General features: G+C 44.2%; 1 protein-coding gene across 1 annotated transcript in view; it reads right to left on the bottom strand.

The window, feature by feature from the left end:
- LOC115011824 (RNA binding protein fox-1 homolog 2-like) overlaps window positions 1–19,032 on the bottom strand; it is a 31,895-nt gene that overhangs the window by 11,176 nt on the left and 1,687 nt on the right. Inside the window, exon 2 of the mRNA XM_029437056.1 lies at window positions 10,655–10,705. Within this exon, the coding sequence (XP_029292916.1) occupies window positions 10,655–10,705 (51 nt within the window). The remainder of the gene's footprint in view (window positions 1–10,654; window positions 10,706–19,032) is intronic.

The following is a 19,032-nucleotide window of genomic DNA, read 5'->3' as shown; positions in this document are numbered from 1 at the left end:
AAAATTCATCGACGAGGCTATATCAGTGTGCTTGTTAGGGCATGTGAGCTCATAAACATGCAGTAGCCTGTATTCAGTCACTAAAGGGTGTGTCCTATAGGGATATAGTAGCCCAGGGCTGAGGCTGACACACACACACACACACACACACACACACACACACACACACACACACACACACACACACACCAAAACACACACACACACACACACACACACACACACACACACACACACACACACACCAAAAGAATTAGAAAAAAGAGTGACAACAGAACAAGAAGGTTAAAGCTGAGTAGACCTCCTCCTGTATGAACAAGAGTCTCATCTGTGTTTTAAGCCTCACAGAATGAAAGTCAAGGAGAATTTGAGAGTGTGATTTGATTATTGATATATAAATAACATTGTCTCCCTGACCTAATGTACCGAAGGTCATTGTTTTACATTCAAAGCTTGTATTAAGGTTTTTGAATTAAATTACGAATGTCTGTCTTCATATTTGATGACATCAACCTAAAATAAAAATCCCAGAGGAAAATCTTCAATTTGAATAAAGTGATGAATGGGATTAAATGAATTATTCTTTTTTTAAATGTTTTCTTTAATGACTAGAACTCGTCAGTGCCGGCTTCCCTGTGTGCAGCGTTTTTCGACTGCAGTGGAAATGTTGTTTTTTTAAAGGCTTAAACGCCAACAAACATGGATTGAAGCAGAATATTTGTTTAGATAAAAACATGTGGTGAAATAATTACTTCTATATTTTTTCAATACATTTTGACTAAAACAACTCTGGAGTTCTTGGAAAAGTTTGGATCACACGGAAACAATCCTTCGCAGCCGCCACTGGAATCGAATTCTACAAATGGTGTGATAATACTACTAATATAAACTAAGCCTAATCTTTATCTGCAACTGTGCAGAAATACCAGCTTCACATAGAATGAATGGACATGCAAAAGAAAATGCAAAAATATAAAAAACATCAGCATTATGGATGAAGCTTCCAACTTCGTCGGTACAGCACTGAACTGACATGTTTCATTAACAGAGAAGTCATACCTTCATCATTATCATCATCATGTGCTTTTCACAGACTGCTTAAGGGGCCAGAGAAGCAGCTCATGGTTCATAAAAACAACTTTGTCTTCTATCGCATGGTTCCTCGCTGACTAAAGCACTGCCAAGCCTGAGCCAACTGGACTAGATGCCACAACACAAAGCTCCCACATGATGAGCAAAAAGCATTTTAAGGGGTCATAATAGTTATGCTTCTGCTGCAGAGGTTTAAAAGAACACTGGCAGTGCTTGTGTTATTGTCATTCTAGAGTTTGCTTTAGATAACCAAGTACACACGACAATTAAGTGGATGAATTGATGAACTAATAAACAGGCAAACAGATGGAAGCTGTCATGTGGATTAAGAGTCGAGTACAGGACCCCCTTAAGTCCACACAGGCATTCCTGACCCGCTGACTAAGGAGCTGCACTGCCCTACATGGCAGCATCATATAGTGAAAAGGAGAGGGGGAGAAAGGAAAAAAGAAATAATGGAAAAAAGAAACGGGAGGGGGGAAGGGGATTATGGGGAATAATGACATGCTCCATTAGCGTTATATCTGGTCCCAACTTTCCAGACTGAATTCTGACATTGTGAGATAAGATACAGAATTGGAAGAATCAGTGATACATTTTAAACAAGCTAGGCTTCGTTATTTAAATGAGATGAAAAGCAATCTGAGCGAAGCTGAAAACAAAGATCAAGTACTGACTGAGATGTTTTTTTAATCAACGATCTAATATCGCAAATTAAGGAAGAAAGAGGACCATCTGGAGGAATACCTATTCATCCATAAGGTTTCACTCTCACCTCATGCATGCACACACACAGACACGCAGCAGTCGTGTTACCTGAGACACCATATGTTTTTCCATACACGGAGAGGATGAGGGAGAGGAGGGGCCTTTTCACGGCAAACCTTTTCAAGCGTGCGTCTAATGTCTGTCTGCTGACTTTAGCCTCTAACCACCCAAGTGAAGATCACACACCAGCCACAGAAAAAGCTGAGTGAACAGCTACTGAAACTCATCAATCATGCAAATTCATAACAATTTGTCTATTAACAACCTATCCAAGTTGCCTGGCTGCAATACAGAAATACTCTTTACGGCTTCTTCTCCCTCTGCAATCCGTCTCTTTTCTGATCCTGTGGTTGGAGAACTAAGTATGCCTGCGATCACCCCCCTCCTCTTCCTCCCCCTTCCCTCTTCATTTTTTGCCTGCCACGCTTGATGAAAGCCAGAGGGAGATATTTCCCCCCCCCCCTTTTAAAACCACCGACACCCGGCCCTCAAGTCACTCAAAGCTTCTGCTGCACTGTGATGTCCATCAAAGCGTAGGCCGCAGCCCATCTCCTTATACAGTTGCCTCTGCGGAGAAGCTCCCGTCTCCCCTTCCTGACTGTGGACCAATCAGATTACAGAAAGGCTGTTCCTTAGAGATGCATCAATAGTTCAGTGGATGAGAACCAGAGCACCCATGGGTGGTTATTAGGCAAGAAAAACGGAACAGAACTTCATGTTGAAGCTCTTAATACACAGCAGTCACTGAGTGCATTTCCACCCACATAAGATAAGTGTCATTATGTAACAACAGGGATCCTTAAACGCTTTAATTCCCATTTAAACTGCAAGCGAACACGATGCCGTCGGTCAGTGTCAGCAGCTCCGTGTCCGACAGTGCTGAGATCTGTTTTTGACACATCATCACCATCAGCAGCACCATCACACTGACAGCCCTCTCTCCAACACGCTGACTCACCTTGGGCAGGGCAATAGCATCTAAAGAAAGATGTAAATTCCTATGCACCATTCAGATGTGTTTTTCTTTAGACCAATCACAACAGACCATAACATATGTAGAAATTTAATTATTAGAAATAAAACAAAGGACAGGTTGTGTTTTCAGTAGCAACATGGCTTGCTTGTGCAGAATAACAAAAGAACCGCACCGCCTGCTCATCATTGTTCTGACCGACGCTAATAAAAGACTAGAACTGGAATTCTTCACTACTATTTCTGGCATTCTAGGCAAACCTCTTAAGAGAAAGAAATCAGTAATGACTTGATAATGAAAATAACCGTTAGTTGTAGCCTTAGTTCTTATAGATGAACAATAAGCAGGCTAAAAAATATTTTTTAAAGTGTTAATTTTACTACAAACAATGACAAACTTTCAAAAGTCTTTCTAAATCAAAATAATAACATAAATACAACAAAATGTACTAAAACTGAATATGGTTTCCTTCTTTAATCGACTTAATTCAGTCAGTTGATTAAAATATTTGTATGGAGTCTGAGAATGTATGAACATCTGTGAGCGATCCCGTAGGCAGCATAATATTCCTGACTGGACGCAGACAACCCTCAGCTAAAGCACAATGAAGCGTCCAAAATGTTTCTACTGATGGATTAAAAAAAATGTATAACATATGTCTAGTACTTTTTGAAATGTTAATGCACAAATGTTACATATTATACAGGAATATACCCAACCTTTAATCCAGAATGATGTAGAGAGAACGCAGCAGGACGAGCTCGTCGCCCGACACCACCAAGAATCCATTAAAACCAATACAAAGACAACAAAGACAGAATTTTAATGTTTTTATATGCTTGTTGCAGTGCCAGGTCCGCGAGTTAAGTAAAATCCTGCATTGCTAATTCTGAGTAGACACAGTAAGATTGGGAATTTTTACACTGCTGTCACGACTTTCTGCAGGAGAAGTTTAAATTCAGAAGCCCAACGGCAGGGACTTACTGCTGCACTGTCAGCTTAGGGTTCAGTGTGTGCCGAGCTTCAACGTTACAGTGCTACTTGCCATGCAGGGGTAGGTATCCTAAGAGATGCTGCATACATTTAGTGCTCTGCTGCATCACATCCGTGCGTTGCATTGCCTGTCTGTGTTTATGCGCATTCGCTTTGTTGTGAGGTAACATGCCGAGTGTTTTCACACCTCGAACCACTGCATACAACCTTGGGCGGTGGCAGTTAGAGCGGCATTAGTGTTGGACAATAACATCACGGCTGCATGGGTAGAGAGGAAACGGTCAACCCTGAGGTGGAGAAGTGGCACACAGTGCATTAAGCCACCAATACTGAAGACACTTTGGTTTAGTGCTTAATCTGTGGAGAGACTGCGTTTCTGCGAGTGGGAAGTCACTTTCTACACACAAGGAAGCAACCTTAATAATCATAATCATAATCAATGAAGTTAAATATGCTGTTGGCAGCGTATTCAGTGTTGTTTTAACATGACACTTACAGCCAAAAACACAGGGTTACCTGTGCAGTTGTACAACATTTCTCATGTGCACGCAGCTCCGCTCTCACAAACAGACGTGTACACAGAACCCTGAGGGGGACAGACTTGGGTGTGGATCCCTTGCAAAGGCCTGTTGTGGTAAGCTGGCTAACCAAGCAGTCTTGTGGAGATAATATTGGAGGTGGAAAAGTTAGAGATCCTAAATACTCAGATGCCGCTCAGTGTAACAGCGGCTTGGCATGGCTTGACACCCTTCCCCATGGGCTCAGCGCTAAGCAGGTAGGCTATATGGATGATGCAACACCTCTAGACGTCTACAAATACAGAGAGAGACGTAAGGATAAAACGCTAGTGCACCGACTGTGGATACATGTTTTCAGACAACCGGAAACGTTGACATGATTTTGTTGAACTATGAAAAGAAAGTGCCCATTGTAATAACTTCATTTTTAGGATGTAGATTTGCGTCTTGCACAACTCTACTAAACTCTCCATTAGACCCGTTACATTATGTTGGTGCCGCCTCGAGGTTCCAAGCGAGCTGAGCCGGTACTAAAAAGGTGGAGTTAAAACACGTATTGGTCAGAGAGAATCGTCACTAGCGTGACACGAGACGGGCTTCACAAATATAACCTTTTTAAATAGCCAGGCTAGCCTCAATACAGGCCAAAAACTACGCTAAACACTTAACGAAGTGCAGACGTTTCTGTTTGGTTGCCGATTAAAGGATTCAGCGAGCGTTGCGTTGAAGATGATGCCACGCCAGTTTCACGCTGTGCGTTGCTAAGGCTATCAGCTGGGAATCCTGCCTACAGTGACGCGGTAAGAGGTGCAGTGGAAAACAAAATAAAGAAAAAAGGACCTGCTACCAAAAGTGAGTCGAACCATACAGTGGAAATGAGGCACAAGGATTCAACAGTATCTCCTGATCAAAGACACACTGTAAACTGTGTGTCACCCAAAATAGAGGACGGTACCATAAAGTTTACGGAGGACAGTGTGACTGGTGGTGTGTCACCTTTAAAGTGCATTCCCACATGGAACTAACCCCCCACCCCCTTCACCCTTCTAGTTACTACCACCATCCTCCATTTGCCGTCATTCTCTTTGAAGAGGAATAATGTGTTTAGCTTACAGCTGCTCTGGCCTACGGGGGGAGGAAAACATGGGGGGAGAGGCAGAGCAAAAAGAGAACTCACACCTCTACTTCACCATGTTGCAGCAGAGGTGTAGGTTGTTGTACCACATACAGAAAACTATTCTACAAAGTCTATCCATTGCATCTTAATTATAAACACTGCAGTGATTAATTGACTATTGAATACTCTTTGCTGTAATTCTGTGATTTCGCTGTGATGTGGTCGGAACGGCAGGACGCGTGTTGACGCTGATGTCCTATGAGCAAATGCAGGTATTGGGTATGTTACAGAAAGACGGTGATGTTACTGTGTATTCATTAACAGTGTGTCTGAGTTTGTTATCCTAAGAGGGGGGATAGTGAAGTACTCCTGGCAACAACTGGCCTTTGTGTGTGAACGTGTGTTTGTGTGTGCGCAGAAACAACTGTGCCTTGGCACCTGTCTCCCTCAATCCACAGACGGATGAAATTTAAACTGCATGGACAGCTTGGATGACAACGTTGAATCGCTTGACAAAATCTCAGCCTGCACATGACGTGACATGACACACGCACAGAAATATGAAATACAACATGACACATGTGTGCACTCGGCATGCAATACCAACTGTACAAGCATGTCAACGCAGGCGATCGGGCGGGAGTTGCTACCTCGTGTCTGCGTGTACCTCCCCTGCCACCTCCCTGAATCCCAGCAGCCCCCCTGAAGGCCCAAAGGAACCCAAGACCAGATAGCAGGACGTGCTAGAACAGAGCCAGAGAACAGCTCTCATCCTCAGGCTGTCTGTCAGCTAAAGTAGCACAGACACGCCCACCATATGCTAAAAGCTGCCTAGCACACGCCAACTGTATAAACATTACGTGGTGCAGTGTAACTATTTGAATATAGTCACACGAATGTTGTCAGCAGCACACAACTAGACGGACACCTCTCTGTATATTGTCTCCAGTCCAGTGGCACAAGGACTAAATTAGAGCGGAAACAAGCTATTAGCATGATTCCTTCCAAAATAATTAAAGATACTTGAGCGCAAAGGGTTAAAAAGTGAAAGGAGCAAGAGCTGCTGGGACAAGCCCTGCTGTTACTCTGATGCCCTGCCAACTATCTGACAGCAAGGCCTCACCTGGGCCAACACATCGCAAACCAAAAACAGGCCAGAAACACCACCAATTACTGTTCCGTTAATTCTAGCTAAACTAATGACACTAAATCATTAATTGTCTTTTGTTTTTCTAGTTCTGTTCTTGCAGTTGTCAACATGTGCAGAAAAGTTGTTTATAGAAAGAAGCTCTGAACTTACCGGTAGCATTGCTTGGTAGTACAGCCCCATCATGGTCTGATCTAGAGGAACAACTGCTGACCAGATCTCCCCTTCCCTGTGTGTCTCTATTTCTCCTCCTGTGCCTCCTCTCCCCTGCCTGTGCTGCTCTAAGACCATGAGCTGACGATGGCTTCAGTCCACGTCTGTCTCACACATTCAAATTCTCCCTCGTTCACTCCCTCTTCCTCCTCCTTCTCTTCGCCGGTGTCCCTTCTACCACTTCAGGCACGCAAGCCTTGTCCGCCTGTCACTCTTTTTCTTCAGTCTCCACGGCCCTGCTGCTGTGATCCCCCTCGGGCCTTTCTGTCTCTCTCCTCCTGACAGGCTGAGCCTCTTCTCTCCTCTTCTCTTTGCTCTGCGTCTGTCACTCACACGCTGGCGTTACACGTCCTGCTTCCTCTTGTTCCCGCCCCTCTTTTAAAAACTTTCCCTCCTTCTCTGAACCTCAGTCCCTCCTATCCATCAAAAGCATCCATCCCTTCCGTGTAGCCATCTAACCCTGTTTCTGGATGGAGTAAGAAAGTTGTTCCTCAAACGCCTGGAGAGAAAAAAGGAACAGGAAGGAAGGAGAACGCTGTCTTCTATCCAAGCACCGGCTGCCTGAGAGTACAGGAACAAGAAGGCGACCCCCACTGCATTGCAGCGTTTTTTTGATGATTTATTTATTGCGTGGCAGCCTGTCAGCTCCAAAAAGCAGCGGTAGGTAGGCCAGTCGGTAGACAGCTAGGTAGCTAAAGCTGCGTGGGTAGGCTCCTAGATCTCCATCTCTCTGCTGCAGCTGCAGCTTCACACAGATGGAAGTCGCACAAAACTGAGGGAGCGCCAGCCCCGATTCCAGTATCTAAACCTCAACCTGCACATGAATCTGTATTTCGCTGCATTGCGCCTTTTTCTTCTGGCTCAGGCTCACTTCCCTCACTTCCCACTACAGTATTGTTAGGAGGCGCTTAATTGGCTGAGATGAGAGTGCAGTTCCTTGCACCGCATTTTCATATGGGAGGGACTGAACTCTGCGGGGAAAAGAGCCATGATGCCAAGCTTTCAGACATCTGCTGAGGCTGGCTAGAACTGGCTCCAGAGGGATGGATGGATGGATAGAGGGAGGGCAAGATAAGTGATTGGAGGTGATGGGGGGGGGGGGGGAAAGGGGTAAAAGAAGAGAGCTGGGCTGGAGTGGGGGAAGGGACAGAGAGGCAGTGGATGCAAGCGAGAGATAACGGGATAGAGGGATAAATGGATAAAGGGCTGGGTGAAATAAAAGAGCCCGGGATGACAGGATTAGGGCTGTAAGTGAGGAGGATGAGAGGATGAATAGGGGATGATCTGAGGATTAAGCACACAGACTGAACACTGTGATAAACACATGCAGCCCGTCACACACAAACACTTGCACATAATGTACACAAAGTGTGTGCTGTGATCATACTCATGCTGCTGCACTTTGGCTGGCACACGTGGACTCAAACAAAGGGCTATATATCCAACACACGCTCATCAGCTAATTCAAACAAAGGCCTGCACCTTCAAGCACAGCAGCAGATACAGACAATCAATAGCTCAGTCTTTTTTTAGAGGAACATTTTTCAGGAGAATTGCAATTACCCATGCGAAGGTTATGAATGTAGAGTGTCGGTGGTTCAACAATTGGTCGACTAATCGATTGGCTTTTTTCTGGTTTATAACATATTTAACTGAATATCTTTGGGTTTTGGACGGACAGACAAGACATTTAAAGACCTTGGACTTTGAGAAACTGGGATGGACATTTTTCATTATTTTATAAACCAAACTATGGCTGGGCAATATGACGATATCTATACATCTATATATCTATATATATATAGATATATAAAGACTGAAAACTTAATTTTCACAAAAGTAAAGTAAAAATAAAATAATTATTTGTCAAGTGTGTAATTCACAAATAGGCTTTACTATGTGGTTATTTTATATAGACTATATATTCATTGAATTACAAGGAACATGCTATATCGCTATCTAGATATGAAAATACCTATATAGCCCTGGACCAAACAATGAATCGATTAATATAGAAAATAATCAGCAGATTAAGCAATAATTATTAGTTGCAGCCCATGAAATTAGATTTAAATGCAGTAATGCTATAAGAAAAAGCTTCTATGTTTGTTGTTAACCCAGATGACTTCTGTGACCTAAACAGCAGGAGACAGACTTGTGTGGGTACACACACACACACACACACACACACACACACACACACACACACACACAGCCTGTCACCACTTAACCCACTCATATTGACACAGGCAGACCTACAGGCAGTTCAAACATGCATACATAACACTAGACAGGAGCATTACCAAGACAAATATACTGCAGCAATGAACAAGCCAATAAGCCCGGCTGGGCTATCCTCATTTGCATGATAACCAGCAGCCAGTGTGCAGGAGTCTCCTAGTATGTGTGCTCAAGGGCAGAATATATTATCAGGGCCGACTTCTAAATCATTTATTAAACAAATGCAGTACTGTGCCTTGGCTTTGAATTTAACAGATGACAAGGGGAGTTAAGACGTACTGCAGATCACAAGTGTTCTCTGCCCAGGTGTTTGTCTTACAGATGAACCCAGGCAGGGCCAAGACTGGAAGTCTGCTCTAACTGTGAAAATGACTAGTGAATGATTCTGTGTCCTGCAGGCAAGCCATCTTAAATAACTCATTTCTGTTTTACCTCTGCTCCACTTCCCTGCATCATCCTCCTATTCCTTTTTTTTGTCAGATCTACACCAAAACAAAATACTTGTCATAAGGGAAGGGAAATTGAACATGAAATTAAATTCAAACCCAGAAAACCAATTTCTTACAGTGTCCTCCTCTTTGAGTCTCCCTCTCGCTCTCTCAGAGAGCTGTATTCCCAAGAAAGGAGATACCAAGGAGTCAAGCAGAGTAGAGGATGTAAAAAAAGAATACATGAGAGGGGTTGTGAGAATCTCCCATGTTGTGATTTGGGGAGGGAGGCTGGGGTGCACAGGCACGCAGACCAACACTCCCCTCCTGTGGCACTGCCAGAGAGCTGCACATCCCAAACATCAACTAGAGACGCACGCACACAACCAGAGACAAAAGGCGCACGCACATAATCTCTCAGATACAGAGGCCTTTCTAACTTGCGCACGCACACACACACACACACACACACACACACACACACACACACAGAGCTGGTTTGAGCCGCTCAATGTGCTCTGCTGCTCCAAGGTAGATAAGGAAATAGTCGGTCCCTGACGCTACGCTGCACACATAAGGCACTCATTACCGAGAGCAATATGCATGGAGTGACACTTTGAATGAAAAGGAGAGACAGTGTGAGAGGATAGAAACTGTATTGTGAGACAGTGCTGCAAACAGAGAGAGTGTGTAGCGCTTAGTTTAAAGAAGGCGATAGCCTAATTTCTCTTTCTGAGGGTCAAGCCTTTGAAAGAGAAGCTCAATGTCTACCTGTCCCCTTTCATCAGTTCTTCTCACAGCCATCATTTATATGCAACCATAGGCTGTAGCAGAGGAAAAATTAAAAGCGCCCACGCAGAACTTCAGAATTGTCTCGATAATGATGTCGTGGTGTAATAGAGTACTGGTCAGATGTCACACTTTTGCTCTAAATTTTAGAGGAATCAGACTAGCAAGAGTGCCTTTCGCTATTTTCCTTCTCGTCTCACAACAGTGGAGATCTTCCTTTACATCCCTCGAGAAAAAGACTCAATGGGGCGTTTGATTTGTTCAAAGTTGGCTGGGTGGCCGAACACATATCTCAAGTGACTCTAGGATTCTGCATGACATTACTATTTTTTTATTTGCTGTAGAGGGTTTTGCAAGCCGTCACTAATCGCTTACCTGACTGTGAGGTGCGTATCCATGGAAACCGGGGTTTAACGGCTCGTTGTTCTGCAAGAGACAACAGGAGGAGAGAGCGGTGTGAGTGGCTGGGCTTTTGAAAGATGAGTGGATGCAGCATGACGGACCAAAAACTTTTACATTTCAGATGAAACGCACTCTCAGACAAAAATCTCCACCCAGCTTGTTTTCAAACTAAGTAGAGAAAACATTTGTATAAAGCGTTCTTTCCTTATTCCTAAAAAAAAGACAACATCCCCACTAAGCTGTTTACATGTCTAATGCAAACTAATATTTCCGTTGACACGCAGCGGTTAAAATAAGATGGCGGTGGTGAACTTGGTTTGCCAGGATCAGGCCTATTTTGTAATATCCAAACAGATTTAGCCGTTTACACGACCTGTATCAAAACCTACATTTTGTCATATTCAGAATAATAGTGGAGTATTAGTGTGCATGTAAACGTAGTCCCAACCTATTTTGTGTCAATGCCTATGATTATGAAAAACTGAAATGATGCTAAAGTAACAGGACAAAGTTCAAACAAGGACAGAAGTCACTTCCATGAAGGAGAGACGGAGTGAATTAAGTTAACAGTTAACCGCAGTCTGTGGATTCCATGACTGGTGAACCACTACGGCAGATCTTTCATATCCAGCCATACTAACCAATCAGAATCCACTCGCAGAGGGTAAGCCCCCCATCCCTCATCGACCCTGCACCAGAAACCAGTGTTGTGGTTAATTGCTCTGTAATTACTTTTAATTAGATTATTTCTGTCTCTCTCCCTCTCTTTTCAACTATTATTTTCTCCTCCGTGTCATTTTTGCCCCAGCGAGAGAAGCCATTGTTTGCTGCGGAGTGAGATGAAGAGGAGGCAAAAGAAAAGACAGAGAGACAGAGAAAGAGAAAGAGAAAAAGAGAGAGAGAGAGGGAGCGAGACAGAGACAGAGAGAGACTAGCCTGTTGGCATACCTTGCAGAGAAAACATGACTGCCTGGTGAGACTCATGTCTCTGCTCTCCTTGAGGCATGAGTCTCACAAGGGGAGAAAGGGGGGAGGGGAGGAGGAGAGAAAGATGCATGTGTGTATATGTGTGTTGGGGGATGGGGTTGTAGTCCCTTAGAACTGCTGATGTTTTTTTATTACATGTAATCTGCCGGACTGAGGAGCAGGCAAAATGTTTCAAATCCATGTGCTGCCCCCTCGGCCTCAACGCACGGGTCCATTCAGCAAACAGCTTGCGAGTGGGCCGTGTCACGCCGCAGTAATGAGAGGGGCAGATTTGGCTTCTGAAGAGTGTCAACAGACTTAACCACTTGGCCCTGACCCTCGAGCTGCCTCCTGCGGAAATCACTTCCTGATAGCATTCATCCAGCCAATCAAGGGCGAGTGTCTTAGACGGAGGGCCACGGTGACAGAAGAATGACAAACTGTTTACAGACAAACATATCAAAGCAGAGCTAGATTTTGCAGTGCAACTCTTTTACAGACTAGGACTTGGAGATGTGTTGGCTGAGAGCAAAAACAGATGTGGTGATGACGTATGGATGAATGAAGGAGTGTCTAGACGGAGCGGGAAGCGAAGCATGAGGTTACATTATTTTTAAAGAAACGGTACAGATCAGAAATAAAGCATTTTCTTTTGATGCAAAAAACTCTTGACTGTGTGTGTGTGTGTGTGTGTGTGTGTGTGTGTGTGTGGACTCGCGGGCCGTCCTCCCTTTCCCCTGTCTGAAACAGCCCTTTCTTTGTCTCCATACTCCACTTCCTGTTTCATCTGGAACCAATTTCCCCCTCGTGCCTCGTCCCCAGGGGGAACACTCTCCTTGGTGCGCCGCAATTACAGGGGGGGGAAATGGACAGGCTCATATTCAGCTAAATTCTTACTGTGTAAAAAGCTGCTGGTGCTCACCACCACACAGATGGAAAGGTAGTAGAAGGCCGCAGTTTAGAGCAGAGTCTCACGTCTACAAAGCCTTGGGCAATGTCAACCGGAATGAGAATACTTTCCCTATTTTAAATGAAAAACAGATGCATTTTGGGAGTTAGCAACACTGACTGCATTTCCAATAGGACTGAACTGGAAAAGAAAAACCTAGGAGATTTCTGTACAGGTGGGCCACCAACGAAGATTTAACCATATTACTACAAACAATTGCAGGGGATTCAAATGTGAAGAATCAGTGTTTATCACATTTGCAGTCTGGGTGAAGGCGCTGCACTAGCTACAAAAACTGGGAGGAAAACTGAAATGCCAGTGTAATCTAAACCAAAATTACAGCCGACCATCAAATTATAGAGTCACTGTTGGTTCTACTGTGGTCGGAGTGGAAAAAAGAAAGAGAAAGAGGAGGAGGAGTTTACGTAGAAGAGCAGGAGGAGGGAGAGTTAGGGTAGAGTTTAGCAACATCTGGAATCAATCTGTCTGACAGAGAAGAGAAGAGGGAGGGAGCAGGGTGGATGGATGGGGGTAGGACAGAGGAGAAAGAAAGAAAAAGAAGAAAAGAAAGAAATAACAGAATAAAATAAATAAGGGCAGAGACAGACACACACACAGGAGGTGGAGGAATGTGGGGAATAAGACGGCCAAAGCCAAGAACGGGGAGAGAAATATAAAGCAGTAAAACATTTGTGAAACGGAGACAATGAGTCATAAGAGAGGAATGTCATGTGATTTATATTTTCTTAAAGGGGCGGGGGAAGGGATCGGGGGTCTGAACTTGATACCTAGTTTTCAGAGACTCTTGTTTATCCGCACTAAAGCACACACACACACACACACTTTATATAGTATTTTACATGCCTGCGTGTCTTAAAAAGTATACAAAAGGCAGCCTCATTTATGCTTGCCATGCTTTTTCTTTTTCTTTTATGAAAAATGAACACGGCATGCATCACTAAGCCCGTCCGTGTTGAAAGCTGGGCTTTCGTAATGCACTTCTGCAAGTTTCCATTAAGATAATTCCATATGGTTTGTGAGCGAGGAGGAGCCTTTGAAGGCGCCGGCTGGCTGACTGAGGGCTTCAGACTGCACTGGCAGGGATCAGCAAAAGCACAGAAAACCAGTCACACACACATAAACACACTTACTCTCTCCCTCTCCCGCTCTCTCTCTCTGTCCCCCTCTCAGACTCCACGGAGGGCAAAACTAAAGGGCGTCGCTCTTGTTTATTTTCACTCTCTCCAACTTGCTATTTTAGGAGAAGGAAAGAAGTTGTGGAGTTGCTGGAGCAAACGGGTAAGAGCAGGAGAAAACGGAGCAGCAGTGGTGGAGGAAGCAAAATGACATGAGGTCAACAGATGGTGAGGGGAGGGAGACAGAGGGAGGAGGGGAGCGGGGTAATTAAGGGGGCTGCTGCAGGCATCCAGCAGTCTCCAAAAGAACAGCCTGAGGAGGTGGACGGTGTCGAGGTTTGGCTTTTATCACCAAATGTACAAAAATCCCACCTGCTACCATCATTATCATTATCAAAATAACCAAAATCCTGACACCTTGCACAAAAGCATTATACAAATTACTAAAGAGTTTGAGCAGCAGAAGGTGTGATGAAGATCCAAGAGCCTGGATCAGGTCAAATGACTTTTAAACAGCCTCGCTAACATCACTGGATCAGAGACATTGAAAGCCAATCATTCATTTTTTGGTCCAATATCATCAGCAACCACAAAACTCTATGGAGTCAATAAATCACAACTGAGCGGGGGAGAAAAATGGAGATGAACACTGGTAATGAGGATCTAACAGAGCCACCATAAAATGCAGAAACTGAAGTAGAACCCGAAGGGCACGGGGCAGAAAGAGATGAATGTGATTTGTCAATGTGATATGCTCCAAAAAAAAAAAAAGGTATCAAAGCCAAAATAATGAGGTTGAAAATGACAAATGCAATGGAGATAGCCGATACGCGGGGACGTGAAGACAGACAAAAGACAACCAAGAGGAGGAGAAGAAAGCAAAGATGAATTGCAGTCTCTCCTCAGACTGAAGGCTTATTTCACAGAATTATGTCCAGACCAAAATGTACCCACAGAATGGCAAAGCTACAGCAACCCATTTTCTTTTTAAAGTAATGGATGTACCTTCTAAAAGAGTAGGCGTTAGACACCTCTGATATGAACCTGATACAAGTTTCCAATCGGACACTAACAGCTCGTGTGGCTGTGGGACATTTGCTGGCTGGATTTATTGACGAGCGTCTCCTCTCGGCCTACTGACAACAGATGACCTGCAGTTGTGGGCCTACGTGCAGCACCCTCTACTATCCTGTGCTTGGGCTGCAATGTTTTTTTAATGTTCCTGAAAAAATCACAACATTGCATTTGTGAATTGCAGAGTTTGAAGCTTCATTCATAACATTCCAAAATCTAAATCAATATTTGAATCCTTTTTTTTTTGGCAAGTCTATTTATTATGTTTAAACCCAGTATTTCTGCACAGTAGCAGATAAAGACGAGGCTACACTAATATTATTAGTATTATACCATTACTATATTCCAGTGGTGGCTACGTAGGATTGTTTCAGACTTGTGTGATCCAAACTTTTACAATAACTCCAGAGCATTTTTAAATGATAGATGTAATCATTTCCAGAAGTCACAACATGTTTTTATCTAACCAAATATTCTGCTTCAATCCATATAGTTTGCGTTTTCATATGCGTTTCCATTTTCACGACGGTCAAAAAACTGATCGCTCTCCCGCTTGCCGTACACAAAGAGGCACGCATCTGTATTAACGGGGTGGCCCAGCAGCACCATGATTAACATTTATATAACTACAATAACAAAAATCTATTTTTTATTGTTTTGACGTCTCACAAATATGACAAAGCTTCATTTGAAAACCTTAATAGACGTTTTGAACGTAAAACGATGTCCTGTAACTCGCCTGTTTATATACTTGATTATACGTCTAGATACCTTTAAATCACATGCCCTTATTGGAATAACTTTAATACCAGTAATTAATAATAATAAAATTCAGGCAGTGCGTTTTAGTTTATTTCATAATTTCATTTCAAAGATTTTTACATCACTTGCATCAATATGCTGCTCAGGCTGCTTCATTGTTTTCTGTCAGATTTAATTATTTCAGGCTGTAGTGCACCACGGGTGTGCATTATGTTACAGTGCCGAATACACGAAACTAGAACACTCATCTATGCGAGGCTTTCATTTCACGCTCTAACAGATTGTCAGTAGTATAATTATTTGATAATGTGTCTCATCAGTACTCGGCATCAACTGATCCTCTTAATGAAGTACTTGGTACACAGATTAGACATGGCTGATGGCTGCTGACCTTAAAAAAGAGGAGAAACACACAACTTAGTAGATCCAGGAACATTTCACAACTGAATTTTCATTATTCATGACACCGTGGCAGCTGTGACAACACTGTGGCAGTGCATCATAGCTGACCCCATGCAAGGGAAACACTGAATTGACATTTCACTCAGCGTGTGGGTGGAGATGGGAGCACATGTGACAGTTTGGGGGCAGCCATGGGGAGGGAGGCGGTATGTAGGGTGGGGGGGGTGAACAGTGACATGATGACCATAAAGGGAGAGTTAACATGCGAGTGTCATGTTAAGGAGCTGCTTACAAGAGTACAGAGGGAGAACCAGAGAGGGATCACTGTTCTGTTTTCCTATTTTTATGAATGGTGCCTTTCCACTTCGACACGATTATTCCTTTATGCTCGTTTTGCACAATAAAGCAAGGTGACTCGAGCTGAACACACACCCATACACAGAAAGAGAGAGAGAGTGAAAATAGGAGTTGAGCAACTTTGTGTGAGGAATTATTAGCTTATCGTTGCCGGTTCAAAAGTCAAGGGTGACTCCTCCGCCGTGCTGCGGCTCAAAGTTTAACAGCAATCATTAGATAGCAGCAGGGAGCAGAACGTGAGAGCTAGTGAGATCGTGTACGACCCTCTGTAACAAAACACATCAGTATGAGCTCTGGCGCTCTGCAATACTGTTCCCCTTCTGCAGATTCTCCTTCTTTTCTGTAAATAACGCAGGCGGCTGACTTCTGAAGGACACTTGGACTATTATGCTACAGTTACACATGGGCTCTCTGGGTACACGCAGGTTACTGTTGCAGCCATGTAACCACTGGGCTTATCTGGAACTGTGACCAGAGGCTGCAATAGCATTTTATCTTGCCGCCTCACAGTCAATGATTAGAGACACCAAGCAAATGATTGTGTTCATCATTTTGTTTACTTTACAACATACAAGTCTATGACATGTCAAATATAATAACAAATACCCATCAGATACTACTAAACTGATTTTTATGTTATACTGATTAATAAATAAAAGGGATTTTTTTTTTGAGTGCATTTTAGTTCAAGAAAAACAGTTGACAGTTGGCCGCAATTCATTTTCATTAGCAACAAATATGACAGATTACATTTCTCATTTAGCTCCTGGGCAGACACAGAAGTTTACGAAAGTGTTCAGAAACAAGGCACAGTGAAACGTAATGAACAATAGTTGTGGTGAGCATTCTGAAACCCAAACTCACTACTGGTATAACAACATGTCTCAGTGATCTGTCCGATCATACCAACCCAGCCCGTGCCCCCCCCTCCCTTTGCTCTGGCCCGTTAAAGCGATCAGTCTGGTTAATGCCCTCTCCTAAATGAGCTTTGATCTCGTTAGCGCGACACAAAGCCTCTTTACTGCCAACGATAGGACAAATCGGCTCTCCGAAACAGAGAGAGAGAGTTATAAACTGTACACAGAGTGGACCGCAGCACTGCCTCAAGGGGAAGCATCAATACTACAGAGAGTGGGATAAAAATAAAAAGAGACAAGGAGGGACGAGGCACGGAGGAGGAAAACAAGAGATGAGGCAGAGGCAGAGGTGGAGCTGGGGGACAAAAAGTGATCGCATAGATTTGAGTGCTTGGAGATGGGCCGAGAAAAGGGGGTGATAATCAAAGATGGTGGTGGGGGGGGGGGGTGAGATGGGACAGCAGAGAAAAGTGTGGAGGGGGGAGGGGGAGGGGTGATTCACCTCACTGGCACACTGAAAAGCCTGTGAACCAGGAGTCAATTAGCAATCTGGAAATATGCTGGGGGGAGAAATCAGAGGACAGCTAGAGGGTAGCAGGCGGGTGTGAGGGGGGTCTGCAGTTTGTATGAGGCAGCGGGGGGGGCGGCACTCTCATTTATTATTACAGTCCTGATTTACAGTCAGCCTGGAAGGTCAGCAATCTACTGCCTGGAGCTCTCGATGGGAATACTATGGTAATTGTTGGGTGCATTTAGTTCTCGGAGAGTCCCCTGAACTCCTCTTCCTCATCCCGAGCACGCACGCAGCCACAGCGAGAGGCTGCCATGCAACCACCATGACTGCATAAGCCCTCAATGTCATTTTCTATTTTATTTACCCTTTTGCCTTAAGTGTTATTCCACCATGCATCATTCACAGCCTATCCTCCTGCTTATCTCCCCCGCTAACTGATGGTGTCATTCCTGCCATTCATCACTTTCCTCTCATCCTTTATCATGCTCCCTGATGGATGCAAAGTAACACCTCCGATTCCCTTTCTGTCCGCTCGCTCTTTGCTTCCATCCTTTAATCCTCGCTACATTTCTCCCCAAATATCGAGTCCACTCAAACCCCACTCTTTGTTGCCCTTTGTCCTCCACCTCTTTACCCTTTTTCCTCTTCCTATGTGCATCCACTTATCACTTTCCATCAACTCACCCCTCCCTCCAGTCTCGGCTCCTCTTCCTCATATTTCCAGGCTGACCCCCCAGTGCCCAGCGATCAATACAACTGATGAGCAGCGACAATCCTCCCCATGCCACGCTGCTCATTGTCACATCATCTTTGCCGGCGGGCTATAACCTTTCCCCATCATCAGCATCCATCCTCTGTGAAGCTCGCCAAGCATTACGCAGGACCTTTGTGTCACTGCAGCAGGTCAGCTACACAGCCAATTAAAGAATTTGACCAGTTCTCCTAGATTCAATTACCTGCAGATGACCTCAAACCATGTCCACCTGCCCTTCCACTGCCGTTAGTCCCGTTTGTTCCCCTGTGCTGCTGGATTATGGACACTTCAAAGCATGTGTAGGTGTAAGAATAATGTGTAGCGCACGTGTTTATGAGAGAGAAATGAATAGCAATAGATCCAGAGGTGCACTCCGTGCCTGGTTTATTGTAATATACACAGATAAACCCGGCGGAGGCGGGAATGGTTGTTGATGCTGCCTCAGCAGTCGAGACATAAAAGCAGGGAAGACCTGTGTTAAGGAGGGCCCCGCTTGAGCCCCCTTGCTCCTTCAGCCGGCACCAAAAGGCTCTGTTCTTTGTCTTTCACTGTGGTGACCCCTCCCCCAATCCCTGTCTGC

This window comes from Cottoperca gobio, chromosome 8 (genome assembly GCF_900634415.1).
Source record: "Cottoperca gobio chromosome 8, fCotGob3.1, whole genome shotgun sequence".
NCBI lineage: Eukaryota > Metazoa > Chordata > Actinopteri > Perciformes > Bovichtidae > Cottoperca > Cottoperca gobio.
Note: the sequence above shows the minus strand (reverse complement) of the source record. Positions and strands in the feature narration are given on the sequence as shown.